At 40.0% G+C, this 18,894-nt stretch overlaps 1 protein-coding gene across 1 annotated transcript in view; it reads right to left on the bottom strand.

The window, feature by feature from the left end:
- Positions 1 to 18,894, bottom strand: part of SORCS3 (sortilin related VPS10 domain containing receptor 3) — a 260,476-nt gene that overhangs the window by 83,182 nt on the left and 158,400 nt on the right. The window contains exon 5 of the mRNA XM_056494921.1: positions 10,426 to 10,499. Coding sequence (XP_056350896.1) covers positions 10,426 to 10,499 — 74 coding nt within the window. The remainder of the gene's footprint in view (positions 1 to 10,425; positions 10,500 to 18,894) is intronic.

Genomic DNA, 18,894 nt, shown 5'->3' with positions numbered 1-18,894 from the left:
GGCAAAGGTGTATGGTCAAGCTGCAGGTAAATCAAGAGCTTCTCTTTGTTGGGTTCTTAATCTGCTGCTACAGAGGAGCAGTAAAAAGAAAGAGAAGTACAAGGCCAAATGAAAAGTTATACTCTGATGGTTTCTATCCTCAAGGCAACTTCCAAAGTGCCAGCACACTGTTCAAATCTAATGATTTGTAGAAAGGAAAAAAAAAAAAAAAAAAAGAATTCTGGAGAAACTACTGCAGATCTAGAAATGGCTTTAGGGAGTCACTATTACAGATTGCCCCTAAAATCAATATTGTAATGGAACATGTCTCCTTCACTCAAAGATTTTCAATCAAAGCCTGAAAACCAAAAATACTGTGAGTGAAACCCAAGAATCTGTCTGTACCCTTTGGCCAAAAACCTGACAGAGTTTTTGGCTTGGTTTTCTTTATTTTTTTCAATAAAAAACAATATTTCTTCCTATGTGAGAAAACCCAGATCTACTGAAATCAGCTCTGAAGTCTACAGGTATTATTTACTATTTCCTAAGTACTTGCTGGTAAACACAGGTATGTTTCTCTCTCAAACTCAGCTACAGAGCTCCTGATATTCCATTAAACATGGGAATGTGTGTGCATCCCATTTTTATTGCCTTCTGCCCAATGAAGAACTATTATCTTGCAAGATAATTACAGAGGTACAATAACCACTATGTCCTATTCCAATTAACTCACTACAAATATGCAAGTGAAACAGCATCACTCACTGGCTTTTCATCCTTGTTCTCTATATGATCAGGAAGACACAAGTCATTGAATCAACATTATTTAAAAGAACCTGTAGTGCAGCTAATAAGATGCTCCTTCCTGTTCTTACATTCTGATGTAGCTTCATGCTCACTGTGTTTAACAATAGCAAAATTAAACTCATCTCATTCTACAGAAGAGACTCAGGGGAATGCCAGGGAATGAAAGGATGGGAGTTTCATTTTCTTCTCTTGCCGAGAATGAATTCTGCCTCATATTAACTGCTGATGAATTGCCATTTTAAGAGAGTTTGTTAATTTACAACAAGCAGAAGGCATAAAAACGGACCTCCTTATCTTTAATGGATGTTATTGAGCAACACAAATGGTTCACATTTAAATTAATACAGAAACATCTTGTCTGTTTTGCCATGATAAGACTGTTCTTTCTGCACAGCATGGGCTCAACTTCTTCTGTTAAATAAAACAACTGGTTTTGTTCAGCTTAGTGCCAGGCAAATTTCCAAAGGTTCAGCAGCTGAAGTCAGTTCAGGGAAATGAACTGGAATTTACCTGGGCCCTTCAGATTCTTTTTGAGAAAATCTCTCTGAAGAATTTTGAGGTATCTAGTTTCAAGTAAAAATGATCTCTGATAGTGCTGATGTACTTGCTGAGGACAAATCCTCTATTAGATTGCAATTTCCTCCAATGCAAGGATGCTTCCAGCCCCAGTTGCTGTAAAGAAGCAAGAGCTGTAAAGTGCATTTCTTGCTATCAAGTGGGCCATTGGGGATGAGATCTGGGGCACAGGGAGGACAGATCCAGAAAAGATGCTCACTCCTGGTGCCTCTAGGTGTTTTGCCACTGAGTGAATAGACAGGAAATTATGTCCATAATCAGAGTATGTGAAAACTTCTCAGAACAGTAGTGATTTCAAAAGAATTCCCAAATGTTTATCTTTCCCTCATCTGAAAACAAGAGGGATTCTCTCTCACACTGAAAATTCACTCATTTTCCCAGAAATCGAGAGATTTGTATGATATAGAACAACGGCCAAAACCTAACCCAAATTCCCCACAAAAAGAAATTAAAAAGTGGGAGACTATTCCTTGCTAGCCAGAATGCACAAAATATGATGCTTCTTTCAGCCTGGCAGCCTGGCTTTTGATTAGCTTTGCCAAGCTATGACAGTATGGGAGATCCCCATATGCCTCAGAGGGATGCATTATTCAATATATTAATTAGAGGGCTGGCTTTCATCAATGCTTCCTACAAAGTATCACAAAGAATTACTCTGGGACTGTTCCTGCCAGGCTGGAATTAATTTGTGTCTGAGTTCACGTGCATCAGGAGAGCCAGGATGAACTCAGGCCAGGCAGACCACATGAGTCAGCAGTACAGCATTTCAGCTTCCAACACTGGCCTTTGATTGATGGGGTTTGGATTTATTTGTTTTGATGGGCTTTGTTCTTATTTGTTACCTTCTTGCTTGAGAAGAACACAGATCCTCCCACTATGGGTTCTTCAGACAGACACAGCACTGGGACCCACTCCAGGGATCAATACCAATTGGCAGAAAAGCTCAACAAACTTCCTTAAAGCATTCCTGGTCTTCCTTACTAGGGGTTGATCTGCTTCAGTCTCAGACACTCAGTCAAAGAGAGTGTGGGAGAGGTGGGGGTTATAAAATTATCCAAGATTAGCAATGGGAGAGGTAAGAGAAGAGACTGGTCCCTGGGAGATAAAGAAACCTGATAGATGAGACACCAGAGCAAAAGGATTTTTGATGGCTGAAAGCACTAACTGCAGTGTGATGGCTGACATACAGTGGTAGGCATTAGATTTAAACCAAATGAGCAGAAATATTTCAGCCCTTACTTTTTTCAGGACTTAAGGAAAAAAAAAATTGCCAGCCACGGAACATTAAAGACATAAATGTGGCAAACATCACAAATTGTACAAAAATCACCAAAAAAAATCACAAATTTTAAAAGCTTAATAGTATTTATCCACATTTACATTAGTGGAGAGGGAGAATGCTTCCTTCTGCAAGATACATTGTTTTGCTCAAGCAAAAAGAGGTTAGAGAGAAAAAGAAGGTGGTTAGAAACAAAAGTCTCTCAAAGACAACTTATTCCAAAATTGCCCTTCCAGAGGATATACCCTTCATTGGAAGGACTCATCCTTGCTGTGATATTATCCAGAATTACAGAAGTGAATACATAATGTGACACTATCATGCAGCACTTTACTTAGGGTTCACTCATTATGTAGTTCACAGGTTTTAAAGGAGAACTTAAAGTATTTTAAATTATTTCCCTTCATAATCATACAATCACAGGCAATCCTTCTAGCCAGAATGTTTTTAGTATGTTTTTCTTTTATTTTTTTTCTCATTAATAAGCTCTGAGCCTAGGCAGCCGGACATCCACAGGACTTCATAGAAAAGTCAAATATTATTTTTCTAGAAAAGCAGGCAGTAAGGAGAGGAGCAGCACACAATACTAATGCATCCATCAGCTGTGACTTAGAGCTTACATTCATAGTACCAGAGATTAGTTCTAACAAATTTTCTTTGTGAGATAAAGTCATCAGTCAGCATAAACATACACCAAACTCCCAAATATCTTTGATATTTGTCTCAGGTAAATTAGAAAACAGTCTGTGATACTTCTCCAGTATAGTACTATGGGTTTTTTCTGCCTTCTACAAAGATTCTTTCCTAGATCCAACTATTTCTGTCAATCTCTCATAAATTTGTTCAAGAAAGACCATGGACTGTGCTCAGGAAGGGGAATAGTAGTCTGAACATTACAGTGACCATAGGCACTAATGGAACTCGTGGAGTGTCTGCAGTCTCCATAAAACAGTCCTGCAGCATTTCCCAGAGAAAAGAAAATGAGGGATTTTCCTGTTCTTGGGGTCATTTAGGTTTTTATTCTCTTAGCTATCCATAAAATCTATCACAGTGTCCCTGGAAGAGCACTTACCAATCTGTAGTTCAAAACCAGGAGAGGATTATGTTCAGGGAAAAAAAAAACCACACACTTTATTTCAGATTGCATTCTTTCCCTGCTTTAATTTTTTTAAATCATATATTGCAAATGAAGTTTTATTCAAATTTTAAGATTACTCAAAAAGACCATCCAAGAACTGTCAAACATTTCAGTTCATTCCTTCCTTTAATTTTTGAGAGAAACATTTTGATTATGTTGCCATGAATTCTAAAATACCTTTATTGAATTGAAATTTTTTCAACAAAAATAAATACTATTTCAGCCAATAAAAAGTATCCACCTCTATATCCAGGTTCCATTTATATCTCTGTCACTGAGTTACTGTGTAATCACAAGTTAGTCACCCACAACTTAACATTTGGAAACACTAAATATCTATAGTGCCAATGGCATTAATTGTAGGCATACTAAATGAAATAAAAGATCTACCCTTACAGTTTTACTTTGACCATTTTTAAGTGAAAAGCAAAATAAAATTAGGTTTATTATCACCATAGTGTTGTGGTCTTTAGTTAATTAAAGTGACCTTGCAAAGAAATCTTTCAGTACATGCCAAGAATTTATGTCTCATCTCTCCTAAACTCTCATTACAGAGCTTGAGGCTAGAGTTTGGAAATCCTCAGCTTAGATCATGGTGGCTTGACTAACACATTGCAGATTTATGTTAGCTTTACTCTCCAGAAGGAAAACCTTCCCTGGGTGTTCTTGCCCACGGGGCAGCAAGTCCCTTCCAGAGCCAAGTGAGTCATCAGCCCAGGGGAGGCTCCAGTAATAGGATGATGCTCGTAGGTGTCATCCATAGATGCCAAACTGGAGTCATTCCTTTTATCCAGAGCTCCATCTATGGTATGGTTTTAACTCTGAAAAGCTCCAATGTAGGATTATTTAAGAGTCAATTTGACATTTACAAGACTATGTTTTCCTAACACTAAAGTTGGCTGTAAAAAACCAGGCGATGTTTCCCCAGCACTGTGCAATGACACCATCTGGTAGTTAATGATTAGTGGGATTTACAGGAGAGGCAGGCACATATTTGACTAACCATCTCTTTGCTGACAAACTAGGCAAGTAAAGTTAATGTCAGCTGTATCCAAAGGTCACTCCTGGAACTCCTGCTGAAACAGTCTGCATGGACCAAGACTGGCACTGGAATTAGGAAATATCAGTGCTGTCACAACAATGAAAAAATAAAACCAGACACAAATATCTGTGTGAATGCAGATAAAAACCCAGATAATAACCTTTAGAAACACTGAGGCAAACCCCTTTACTTCTGCCACACTACTCTCAGATATCCAAACCACCCTTCACTATCATCCTGAAATTCAGGCTGCAGATAAAAAGAAATACACTGGCTGATACATTTTATTATCTGTTCCTATCCAAAATCACAAAAAAGGACTGAAAACCTTGTCATTGAAAGACAAAATCTGTAGTCTCATTCCTCAAACAAAGGTGACAGAAAACCTTTAATTCCAAAGCATAACCTGAGTTAGTGGATACACAGCCTCTTTTGTTCTCTCAGTTTCCTTCTCCCAGTTTTTAACCCTCAGAGATCACAGTGATTGTGGCTAGCATTCATAGGTGCAAAAAATCCCCAAAACCAAAGCAGAAATCTAGTTGATTATCACAAGAAAGAAGGGGAAAAAATAAAATTCTGGGGAGACTGGTTCAGGGAATCAGTAGTGTATTTGAGAACTGCTTGACACATTTTCTACTTGCAAATACAAATGCTGCTCCTTGAAGCCACATTAGTGCATGTCCTATTTCCTCCCCCCAGTCTCTCATTTCCTGCCTTGTTGGTGTTTTCTGTCCAACTTTTATCACTAGTGTGTATTCCAGTGGCTCTTACTGGCTAGACTCATGCTGCACACTGACTTCAGGGCTCCAAGTATCCCCAGAGGCACAGAAATGCTGTGCATTTTATCTCTCCCTTCCACACAAATGGGTATTCCCCACTTTCCTGCTCCCAGGCTTTGAGAGAATCAGCCACAGTCCCAGAGAGCACTAGAAAAAAAAATAAATGAGAGAAATAAAGGAAATAAAGGAAATGCCTAACTGTAACAGGCAAAATCAAGAAAACAAACATGAAAACAAAACAAAACAAAACAAAAAAAACAAACAAGGAAAATGGTTCCACATCCACCACTTCATATTCCTCAGTGATGATGGAAGGCAGGAAACAGGAATATGCTCTCCAAAAAAGAAAACCTGGGGAGACCCTAAGAAAGGGCATTGATGTCCAAAGGAATATAGTGCTGTCCTCTGCTCAGGATGGTGATCCTTGTGTCTACTCAGCAAACACAGGTAGGGACTCCAAAGATAGATGGATGGGGATATTCACAGCTGTTTAGCTGATTGGACAGAAAACACAGGTCCCCTTGAGAAACCCTGTTTTAAAGATTAAGCTATAAGATGATAAAAAGATTTTCATTCTTTTCATTCTCTTGTGTACCCTCTAGTGCTCTTAATCTACTGCTGTAACACTTCTTATTTGACTACTTCACCCACTGCAGTCATCAAGGTGCTCTCCTACCCCAGTCTCACCTACAGGGTAACAAGGTGGAGTCACCCAAGCTGACAGGAAAAGCTGGGGTCCATCAAAGAGCTTGGTGAATGCTCCAGCAGCCAAACTGTCCTGCCCACCTGCTCAGCCCCCTTGTGCTGTGCCAGGAAAAGGCAAAGGTAGCAAAAAACACTTAAGGACAATTCAAGTCCTACGAATTTTAATCAGAAGAGCAACAGTATTTAGTCAGCAGAACACGCCTCGTGTTTTACAGGGGAGGAAACTTCCCCAAGGTTTCTGTGGCACAAAATACGGGTTTCATTTTTTATATCCTCCACATGGCAGCACAGGTGTCTAAGTTACAGTGATTCAAAATGAACAGGGCCCAGGGGGAGCTGCAGAAATGTGTTCTGAAAGAATATTGAGCGGGTTTTTAAAAAAAAACTTTGCACCCATGCTAGTTCCAGTTATCTTGAGTGATCTTGGAATTTCTGTATCACATTAGTGTAACTCCCTATTTCCAGTCTTACAGGATCCTAAGTTATTAAAATCTGAGGCCAAGGCACGTGGGAGCCAAATCTGGATGCCTGTACACACATCAAGTAACACATTCTGTTCAAGCTCTGCCACTGCCATCAGTGGGTGTAGTTAGCAAATGAATCACTACTACCAAAGTAGAGAACTCAAATCCTAGGGTTTTTTATAACTCTGAGTGGCCCAGGGGTGAATCTCAGCTCATGCACAAACTTTGAGTGGGCTCAGGAACTGATGAGAGATGTCCCATGAAGAGTTGGACACGTGACATCCATATGGAATGAGAACACAAAACTACAAACCAGTGAGTAGCAACAACACTATGACTAAGGAAAGAAGCTGAAAGCAAGAGCCAGGATACAGTGCCACAAGTGAGGATTGGAGCTTAAGGCTTTGTTTTTGGCCAGAGGAGAGCCATCACAGATGCTGCCTGCTAGAGCTACACCAATTCACATCCCAGCCTCACAAGCTCTGAAGCAATCCTGATTCTTAGGGTCTCTTTGTGTGAGGTCTCTCAGGGAAGGTATAACTATTCAGAAAGGTCTCAGAGAGAAAAATAAGACCTCTCCTAGTCAGGTTGACTGATCACATGAACTGGGTGAAGTTTATAGCCTTCACAAGCCCATTCAAAGCAGCCTGAGAGATGAAAGTCATGTTTTGAAGGCAAACACATTCAGCAAAGCCTGCCCCAGATAAAGCCAGCTGCATTCCAATCAGATGGAGACCTTCCCCTTCACAAAGGATGCTTACCTGAGCCTCTGCTCATGAACAATGCAGAGCAGCACAAAAGAGCAGCTTACCTAATTTTGGCATCTCCCTATCATTACTATTTCGAGTTCCATGGAAGTTCTAATTCAGAGGTTCAATAATGCAGCATTTGATAGACTGATGACATGAACAATGGTGATGTGGAAAGGCAAGCTTGCCACAGGCAGGCTGAGAGCTGCAGTTGACACACCTGAGGGAAGAGAATGAGAGACTGGAGAGCTGTGTGAACCTCATGGCTCCAGGAGAACTTACAGCACCTTTCAGCAGCTAAAGAGAGGGAGTTTTTACAGGAACATGTAGTGATAGGACAGGAGTAGTGGCTTTCAATTTAAAGATGGTAGATTTAGAATAGGTAATGGGAAGAAGTTCTTTATTGTGAGGCTGATGAGACAATTGAACAGGTTGCCCAGAGAAGTTGCAGATGTCCCATTCTTGAAGTGCTCAAGGCCAGGCTGGATGGAGCTTTGGGCAACCTGGTCTAGTGGAAGGTGCCCTTGGCCCTGGCAGGGAAGCTGGAATTAGATGATCTTTAGGGTCCTTTCCAACCTATACTATTCTATGATTCTATGAGCTTCACAGAACAGTGGCTCACATCCCTCTGAAACTTACAGTTATATCCACATTTCTCTCTTTTTAAGCACAATAAAAACATATCTACAAATTTCTGAGGCTAAAATGTTCTTTTTGCATTTTTTTTTCTGTACAGATCTTACAAGCCAGAGCTTGCAAGCCATCACAGTTTGCAGCTTTAAAAGGAAAGGAAGGGAAAAGGGAAATAAATCATCTAAGGAGAGCCATTATGTTCCACAATTTCAATACCTCTGGTCCCTGCACTGTGGATTGTTTCAAATCCCTCCCAGTCTGGGAAAAACCAAATTCACTCTCTTGGGAAGCTTATTTTCCATGGGACTCTGCTGTTTCCAAGTGGAATAAAGATTTCTAAGTCTATGTCTTATGAGTTTTAACTACAGAAGACTTGTACATTTTCTAAGAGAAAAAGGCACCTTAAACAGAGATGTCATGCAATGCACTGCTAAGAAACAGTGCAGCCAAAAGACAATGCAAAATGAGGAAGACAGAGGAAAACAATACACATTTGGGTGTCAAATGGACAAACAGGCAACTTCCATTACTCATTATTATATGAAATTATTATATGAAAGCAGAAAATAAGGCACAGCATCACACCCTGTCCTTTCTTTGTTCCCAAGTCAGCTTAGCCCTTGCATTTTATCCTCCAAGAAAGCCTCTCCCCTAAGCTCACTTGTGTTATTTGAAGGATAGGGTAAAATTATTCCAAGAACCAGATATTCTGCTCTACAGAAGGATACACCTGGAGAGGATCCACACTCACCTTTGTCATGTGCACCCAGCAGGAACAGTGAGATCAAAGGATTTTTGATAGTTAGGTCAATCATCCATCTACCACCAGAACCAGGAGAAAAAAACAGCTTCTTTTCCTACATTATGGAATTGTGGAACAGTAACATGGACAGACAAGGTTCTAGACCTTTAATATATTTTGCAGGTCTGTGTGACTTAGGAGCCTTAAAACTTCATTTTCTCAGTGTTCAAAACCTTCTCACACTGTCCAAATTCTTCAGGCACACTAAGGGAAATCTCTAGACCTGGTGCCAAAAAGCCATGTTTTAAATATTGGAGTCTAAAGATGTTTACAGAGATTTGCAGAAAGATATAGATAATTTAAAATGAGGAGTCTATCTCCATTGCAAGGTGTGGAAACACTGAAAATACAATCCATAGATATTTTGTGCCTGGATTCCAGGGGCTTTCAATGAGGTGAAAAAATTTCTATGAGAATTTGACTCTAAGATATATAGATATAGATAGATATAGATAAATAGATTAGATTAGATATATAGATATATAGATAGATAGATATATAGATGATATATAGATATATATCATGCTTTGTAATTGGGAGTCAGTTTTTAAGTTTTCCAAGTCCTTTTTATTTTTAACTACCCAAAATGTAACCCTCCAGTTTCTTAATATTACAATCTTTTTTGGTCTTAAGGAACAGACACTTCTTTTTGCTATGCACAAGTTCTGTAAATCAGCACCTCTACACATTCACACACACCCCATCATCTGGCATTAAGAATCTGATTCAAGCCCCAAATCCTAAATGCAAGTACAGAAGAACTACACTTTTCTTTTTCTCTCTAAAAAACAATTCTTGAGCCTTCACATGGTGCAGAGAAGTTTGGAAAAGAGGTATCTGAGATGGCTGAGCCTGGAGATAGGAACTAAATTTGATTCATCATCTGATTTTAAGACACTCTTCCAATTTGAGAGGCTGACACTTGGGAAATGAGAAGGAACTGAGTCACAAAGCAGATTTTTAGCAAACTGCAGTTCTTGGGCTTTCACTAGTCACTATAATGAAACTGGCTCCTCAGAAAGTGATTTAAAGCAGAGTGAATCATCCCTTCTCACCAAGATTGCATAAGGAGACTGGTGAGAGTGGCTGGCTCTGCACAGACTGCTCTAGGCTAAAGTAACTCTCTGAAGAGCTGAAAAAGAGCAAACCTAATGGTCACAGGTTTGTCACTGAAGCACTGGGCAGCTCCTCTGTGTTCTCTAAGCAGGTGTATAACAAAGAAGCAGGAGTTTTGCAATTATCAAAAGACTTGTACTTCTTGTGAAAGACACCACATTTTATCAGACAAGAGGTACAAACACAGAGACTATTGCACTGCAAGATACATGCTATGGACTGAATTTATAGCACTGATGATGAACAAAACCAAGGGTATACTTCATGATCAGGTAAAGCAAGCAATCCCTTCAAGTCAGATGCCCTTCTCCCCTCCATGACCCACCCAAAGCAAGCCAAGCCAGGCCCCAACTCACCAGTAAAACCTGTTTGGAGTGACCCGCTCGTGCATGAGCTGCCACTTTCTTCCAAAGTCCATGGAGCTGTACAGCTGGAAGACAGAGAGAGAAAGAAAGTATAAACTTTGAGGAAAAAGAAGAAAGCCTGTTGCTAGATAAAGCATTAAAATCAGCTCAGATTAAAGAACATGAATGGATTGTTCACAGTAATTATATTCAATTATCAATCACCCTCACTTCCAGGGGAGGCTAATGTCTATTAAACCAGACTGGGCTCCTGAGAATCAAAAGCAGGTTGTGTCTTCCCAAACCCCATCAAACAACTTGGTGCCTCTGAATTTCAGCTGTCAACACACTCACTTTGACTGCCATAGAGCAAAGCTGGCCATTCCCCTGGCTTTTTTTGCTTAATAGGAAGCAGGTGACATGTGAGTTCCTAGTATCAAATAGAATGAGACACAAATCAGATCAGTCAACTTGACTCTGGTGCAGTAGTGACTCTATATTCAAGGTCATGCCATGATTTGTTTTTATGGAGTGAATCAGATCTCCTCTATTGAAAAGTAAATTGCTCCTAATCCCTATTTTCTAAAATTCAGAACGAGGTCTAAATTTTTAGGTAAGTTAGAAATCAACCTGCTCATTAGTTAAATCCCAAAGATGATATGACTCTTCTTAGAAACCAAATTTTCAATTTAATGATTTTTTGAGTCTGTTTGGTTAAGAAATGACACAGTTGTAATGTAACCAAATTTCCATGCAATTCCACACTGAGTTTCAGACATGTTTGCTTCATATACACTCTGCTCAATACCACAAACAGCATTCTCCATGTAATTATTTTCTAATCTTCTCACAATCAAAACATATGCAAGCTCCTTTTCTCCAACTGTGAGCAAATTTGGTCCTTCAGAGAAAAAATATGCTTTGAGAAATAACTACTATGCTTTTTCACTAGATCACAGAAAACTAAATATCAGGCAGCATTTTGATCAAGCATATTTGATCAAATAAATTTCATCTGATATAAATTCTGGCTTAAAAAAACAAGGATTTTGTTAAGGATCAGGATTTCAAATAAATTTCATCTGATATAAATTCTGGCTTAACAAAACAAGGATTGATTGCCAGCTAAGGAGGTAGATAACAGAACTGAAAAACTTCAATGCTTGTAATAGCCAAATTAAAGTCCTTAATGGGAAAACTATATCATTTGAGCACAGGAGATTCTGCATTGCATTTGATTTGGGTAAATGGATTTGCCAGTTAGAGGCAGGTCCATGTTCAGATTGGAAGGGTTCACAACCTAGTGATGTGTCCTGTGGCACTGCTGTGATGGATGGTCAAGTGTGACTGGGAAGATAAACCACATGTCCTCACACTGAATATTAACATTTCTTGAACAGGCAGTATTTTTGACCACAGAGATGCAGCAGCCACATCAGAGCTGGACCACAGATGAATTTTAGAAAGATGATTGGAAAGGGCTGTTTGAGCAGTATCCAAAGCCTGAGGCAGTTAATTAATTCTTGCCGTGTTTGTACCCAGCTACACAACTAAATCACTTCATAGCCAGCAAAAGAAAATCAGAAACTGAAATTCAGACTCCATCAAGTATATATTGCAAATGATGTGTGTAAAGACAAAAGAATCAGGCCTTTATGGCATTTATGCCAACAGGAAAGCCAGTTTGGCCAGTAACAGCTCCAGTTTGGTGCCAGTAAAACACCTAGAGAGGAAGGATATGGAAGCAGGCATCCTTCAATCTCCATGACAAAAAGAGCTCCTATTATATAAACTTCAGCCAACATCACTGAGCTTGTTGTAAGAAATATTAGGAAAAATTTTCTGCCCCATGTTCTTCAGGAGATCAGATATTATCAGAATATTCTAATTTGGCCATATTTCTTTAGCACTGTCTCTACATAGGGTAACATACTTTTCTAAAAGTCAAGAGCCAGACTTCCTCTGCTTTTCAGGTGATTGTCTAAAAAAATATATGATAGAGGCCTCTCCCCCAAAAGGAATTCTGTGCAGGTACAAAATAAAGCAACAAAGCATCCCTTGTCTTTTTTTAATTAAAGGATCCGGGAAAAGAAAATTCCTTGTCCAAATTCAAGATTAGGTTTATGATGTCAGCATTAATATTAAGGTAACTAATTCTCAGAACACACAGGTTTTTAGAAACAATAACTGAGAATCCACACTCCAAAGTCAAAATTCTACAGTGCTAGAACTCTGCCCTGATTTAGCACAGCTCCTGCCAGGGATATTCCTTGAGTCACTGGATTTGGTTTCCACATACAAGCACCTCAGCACAGACTCAGCTGCATCAGCTGCATCAAACAACTTGGTTATCCTTTGCATGTCCTGACTGCTGGTGCAAGTTAGCCAGGCTTCAGGCAGCTTAGTCCCAGTTAAGTCATGCTCACAAGCAAGTCCAAGTGGGTCTAGCATCCTGACTGTATTCTGCAGTGGATTAACCATTCTCACCATGAGAGGAAAGGATTAGCAATATCCAGCTATTTCTTTCCATTCTCTTTTATCTTTTGCCCCTGGCGTTTCCTTTTCTTCTGCAGCAGCAGAACAGAAGTAACTGCAGAAGGCTCAGTGACATGAAGCACAATCTCTTTCAGCCACTCATGTCTCCCAGTCTCTTTCAGTATCTCTGTATCAAGTTAAAACCAGAGACCAGCTATTGGTCTGGGCTTTTCTCCTTCCTTTTCTCTATTAAAGTTCCAACTAACTGATGTTTGAAGGATTAAACTGAACTTACAGCTTTTATGTGAGTTCAGTAAAGAGATAAAGAGGATATTATTCATTTTAATAATTTTTATTTATTATTCACCTACTTATTCTGGGCATCCACTTCACATTTTAACCAGATGACTGAGTCTTAAAGCTGTATGACAGAACAAATCCCTAAAAGGCCTCTCTGGCCCAGTTCAGCTTTATAGTATTATTTACAGATGCAAATGCAAAGGTTAGTGCTGAATAAATAAATAAAACACACAATAAAGTGATTTCTAGCATGCATTAGTATTGAATATATACATACACTTTTTGTTTATCTCCCTTCACAGGAGAAGAAAAGTTTTAGATAAGACAACAAATTTAGTGACAAGTACAGCAGATTTCAATAGAAATTAATTTGTCCTAAGGCTGAATACTAAGCAAAGGAAAAAAATTATGTAGGCATGGTTCCAAGATTTTCCCATTTTAAAGCTCTGCTCTGGCTCTTCAGTGGCATATCCACCTCCTGGAGCACTCCAACACATTGATCCAAGAGAGATAGGCTCCAGTATACCATGGGGGTGGTATTGGGAGGGTATGGCCCTTCTGCAGCCTCCTGCTGCTATTTGACTCACTCTGATGACTGAAAAGTCAAGACCATTATGGGTCTTTATGGGCTGGTTTTGTCTCTTGGTGCAGCTAAAGAGTGGCATGCAGCAGATCTGACCCTGCCTCTCCTCAGGAGCCCAGTCCAACTCATCACTTAGAACAGGAGAGGCTGTGCCATCAAAAAGGTAAATGGCAAATATTTATCCAAACAGCACCACGACACTCCCCACTCAAGGACTGCAGCACCAAACACATCACACCCACCAACACAGCCTGCAGCTCACCAAGAACACAATCTGTGTGAGGAATCTCTGCTGTGCTGGCAGCCCCAGTGATACACAGCTTTATTTCACTATAGGCCAGACCTTAACTCCTGCTTGTTTTGCTCGGCACAAATCTGAATCATAAGGATTTTACATACCACAGGCAGAATGCTTCGTCTTCAAACTCTAAGAACAGTGGCAACATTTTATTTCACACCAGCATATTTTCCAAGTAAATTGGCAAACACCTTAAAGAAGGAGCTTTACCCCTGGTGTCAGATTCTGTGCCACAAACACAAGCAGTGTGCCAGAAACACATTCAGATTTACAGAACTGTGAAGAAAGGAGCTTTACACACATGCATGCCCAGTGCAGCATATGAAAAATGCTGTTGCAACTCTCCAGTACAAACTCTCAGGGTGACACATCATGTTGGCTGGCTTGGAAGCATTGTGGGTAATTTGGTTTGGGTGTTTTGTTTATTTTACCAATGAGACCTAGCAAAAGAAAAAAAAAATAGATATATAATTTTCCTCGAGAAGTAAAGCTTCCGAGAACTGGAATAGCAAGAGCAACTGGTCTGCTTCAATTCCACTATGGAGAGAGGGGAGAAGACTGAGCAATGAAGGAAACACAGGAAGATACTCCATCCCCTGATGTTAGTTATCCATGTCCAAGCCAGTCACCAAGGCTCACTTTATACAGGCAAGATACTTCTCAAACTGCTCATTTTCCAAGCCTTAGAATCTCCCACCTCTCCTGACAGATACTAAGAAAGCTCACAGAGATTAATGCAGAAGGAGGTGACCCCATCAGAGACACATGATCTGGCTGAGATGGATTCCATGATCTGTTCCCAGGCTGACCTGCTTGGTCTCCATGGGGGAAGCACACAGAAGAATAAAGACTGAAGGCAAGCCCAAGAAAGAACAAGCATACAATAGCCTAGGTACACTCCATCACTGCAAGAAGCATATATAGATATCACTTACAGACTGAAAAGCAACAGAAAACAGACTGAAGAAATTCACAGAGCTTTGATATTTGCAGACTTTCATGTATAGACATGCACATAAGAAGAAGGGCACCAGGAACATACAAAAAATCCTATAAGCAAATAAAATCAAGTATTATTTGTTGATATGCAATCAGGCTATTGGCCTGAGAAAACATCTGGTGAGACTCTCCAGTTTCCTGCCTGCCAGCCATCCAAGACACAGTGAGAATGATCAGCTGAAATGCATGCATTCAGAGGAACAATTCATTTAATACACAAAAAATTATACTTCCTCCAGATAATACATACAGCTGATGATGGAGAGATGTATTCAAAATAAATGCATCAGGGAGAGAGCTGGTCTAGTGGTAATAACTTGGCAGCAGCTGACACACTAAGAGGAGGGTCAGATTAGTCTGGCCTGCTTGGCCTCAGAAGAGCAGGATCCCAAGCAGTAGCTCAGACTGCTTACATGAAAAGATGGCTCTGATCCCAGAAAAGCACAAAGCAAACTAACACCTTCTCAGCCAGAGCTGAGGAAAAGTCTACAAGATGTGTGGATGGCTCCTGCCAAAAACTCAAACCGGGGCAGACGAAAAATAAAATTAGGTCAACATTTCTGTAGGAAATTGGACTGCACACAAAGGAAAAGAAAGTCTGTTGTAGGATTTTAAATTTTCTCTACAAAGGAAAATAACCATTAGCACTAGAATAAAGTTAAAGGTTCAGAAAAAGTTGCAAATTCTCAGAAAATTCCATGGTGTATTTTTTCTCTACACTTTTGTGTTACAGATGAAATTGCAAAAGAAGAATGGTGTCATCATTAATATTTCAGAAAGGTCATTCCTAGAAGGAAAATGAACTGGAGGGAAAAATCACCACACTTTTCAGTCTCTAGAGTACAGAACAGATGAGCCATGTCTGAACAATGGCCAGCTGAACACAGGATAGATTCAGCACAGCCATGAAGACAGCTATTGGTACCCCAGAAACACACCCTATTTCTTTATCACCTCTTCCACCTTTGCTTCTTTAAGGACAGATGGATACCTCTCCCTTTCACACATCAGTGTCATGTTTAAACTGTGGGGTCTATGGAAGCCCCTTTCTCAGGTTCTCCTGGGAGGCAGGATGTGTTAATTGCAGCATTGTAGGTACAGGACTCAGGTCTAAAATATTTCAGTTGTATGGCTGAAACCAGGTCAGCAGCCACCCATGGAAGTGGCTTTATTACCCACAGCAGAAAAGAAAGGCAGCATTCAAAGAAAGATTCAGGTGTTCCTCTCTTTCTTCTATTCCACTATTCCCCTCAGTCTGGGGCTTAGTGAAAACCCCTGGAGTGTCAAGAGCTACCATAAGGGACACAAAGGCTAATGTCACCTTCAAGCTGGCAATCACCTCCAGAACTGCCTGTGCTTATTCTTTCCCACCCCTCCAAGGGAAACACCTATCCTTGCCACCTTGCAAAGCAGGGCTCCAGTGGTACTGAGATCTGAAACTTGGAAGTGCTTCTGGACCTTTAAATAATGGGAAAAGGAGTTTATCCTTTTCTTCTCTTGTCACAAGCTGCCTGGAAACCACAATTCAGGTAAGGCACCCTTGACAGCTCCACACTAAAGAAGCTAAAAATAAATCCTGCTTCTCAAGCCAAAAGATTTGTACAACAGCTGGTGGGGCTGAACTTAGTAAAAAGAAGTCTACCAGCACCAAATTTGTAGTCTTAGTTTACACAAAGTAGTAAAAACTAGTAATTGTAATGAAAACAAATGGATCAGTTTATCTCTTTACTTTGATTTCCTTTCCAGGTGATGAAAAGCTGCATCAAGAGACCTCATTGCAGCCCAAGGTTCTTCTCCAGCATTGTGCAGACAGATTGTCTTAGGCATGGAAAGAGATTGTGCCCAGACTGATGCATGTCTGAGGCTCACCAGAGCTGCTCAGTTCCCTACAGATGTTGTATAATAGACGGGACACTAGAAACAGGCTATTTTGAAAACTGCTCCAGACAGAAATTAAATACTAAATGAATTTCCGTCATCTGTCCCATACAGAGAGGAAAAAAAAAGTAAAGGTTTCAGAAGCTGGGAAGTTTGTGCATTTTAAGAAAAATATTTCACATACTTGTCAGTAAAATTATGTCTTCAGGCAAAAGAAGCTCAGTCTCCATCCCACCACAGTAAGACACTGGTCAGGGATCCCCTGCACAAAGACCAAATGTTTTGGAAATGTCTGACTTCAGGATGTACTTGTATAGCTCAACTACACTATGGTTTCTAATGAAGCCAGGCTAAGACAATGCACTGATGTTACATTTCATGGTTTCATAGCCAAAAAAATGCTTTCACTCAATGGGTCACTTTAAACCTGATACTGAAAGTAAGGCTTGCTCTCTCTGCTTGCCACTACATCTTCACAAAAAAACCAAAAGTGGATTAAACTGGCAAAAAAAAAGTCCATTTACAAACCTTCACAATTCAATTTTTCTTAAGCCTTATTGGCACCAAGCACATTCAACCAAAAACTTGGTATTTCTGCTAAGAGCAGAGCATCTCTTGCTTTTCTACTTCATTACTGGCTTCTAGTGGAACAAGAAGCCCAGATACAGCTACAACAGGAGCCATGTCACAAATGAGTATCACAAAGAGCTTAAGGTATGTTTTAGCCCTGGGTGGAAAACAGGCTCTCTTTTTTTTTTTTTTTTTTTTTTTTTTTTTTTTTTTTTTTTTTTCCTGTGCTTTTCCCCCACCTCTACAAATGCTAGAGTGGTGCAGAACCAAGATGAAAAATATTACTTCCATATTTTTTTCCTTAAACTTAAAATCTGGGGAAAAAAATATGTTCAATTTGGTCAATCAAAACACATTTCAATCATTTCTGAAGAATTTAGCTTTAGCAACTTTCAATAGGCACTATAAATAGAAATGCCATTTTAAGGGAAGGATTGCTTATTTATTCCTTTCTCCATTATATTTTAACCATTTCAATATCTGCTAGAGAGTTTGAGGAAGGACTAAAGTAGGGAACAGGAACAAGGGAACAATAGTGGGACTATGAAGAGATGAGAATGGGATGGAGATGGCAGAGCTGCCTCCTGCTACCAGAGGCTACAAGGAGCACCAGGAGTGATCTTTACCAGCATTTCTTCCACTGGCATCCAACAGGCTCAGCCAGAGGCAGAGAGAGGTTTCTGGTTGCTCCTGCTGTCCACAGAGGCTGCTTCACTCCTTTTTCCCTCAGATCAGCTCTTTAACATTCACAAAAGACTGAATCTCCTCTAATGGCTGCTGATTTTTCTGTCTCAAAGCCAGGCTGATCCCTTAGTCCAGTTTCTTCAGCTTAAAAGTCATTAGGCAGTGTTGGGTCTGAGGTCTGTGCTAATTGGATCCAGCAACCAGTGGATGAAGCCAATGCTGCTGTGCAGGTCAGCCTGCACTGAGCAGCTCTGTGCCCTCCCAGCCCAACAGGAAAATTTTTTTTTACTCCTGGGGGCTTCACATTGCAGCCCTTTAGAAGTCCCTCCCTACACTCCATCAATGGTTATACTCCAGAAGTTTAGCAATAAGGGGAAATAAATGTGAACCACATGTCTAATGGGAAAATTTTTCATTCAAATGTGCTTTATTGTATGATATATGCCTTTAATTACAGTGCAAGCATCTGGGTACATTCGTTGCTATTACAGACCAATCTTTCATGTTTATTGAGCATAAGACTACAAGGGACAAAGCAGGAGAGGCTGAGGCATTAGCTAAAGTGGGACATAAAGCTACAATCACATGCTTGGCTGTTCCTCTCCTCCTTCCTCTACAAACCCTGCGGCACTATCTGCAGGCTAACCTCTATATTATACAGACCAGGATTTAATGGCAGATTAGTGGAAGAAAT

The sequence above is a fragment of the Oenanthe melanoleuca genome, chromosome 6 (genome assembly GCF_029582105.1).
Source record: "Oenanthe melanoleuca isolate GR-GAL-2019-014 chromosome 6, OMel1.0, whole genome shotgun sequence".
In the NCBI taxonomy this organism is placed as follows: Eukaryota; Metazoa; Chordata; class Aves; order Passeriformes; family Muscicapidae; genus Oenanthe; species Oenanthe melanoleuca.
This window is presented reverse-complemented; position numbering and strand designations above follow the sequence as displayed.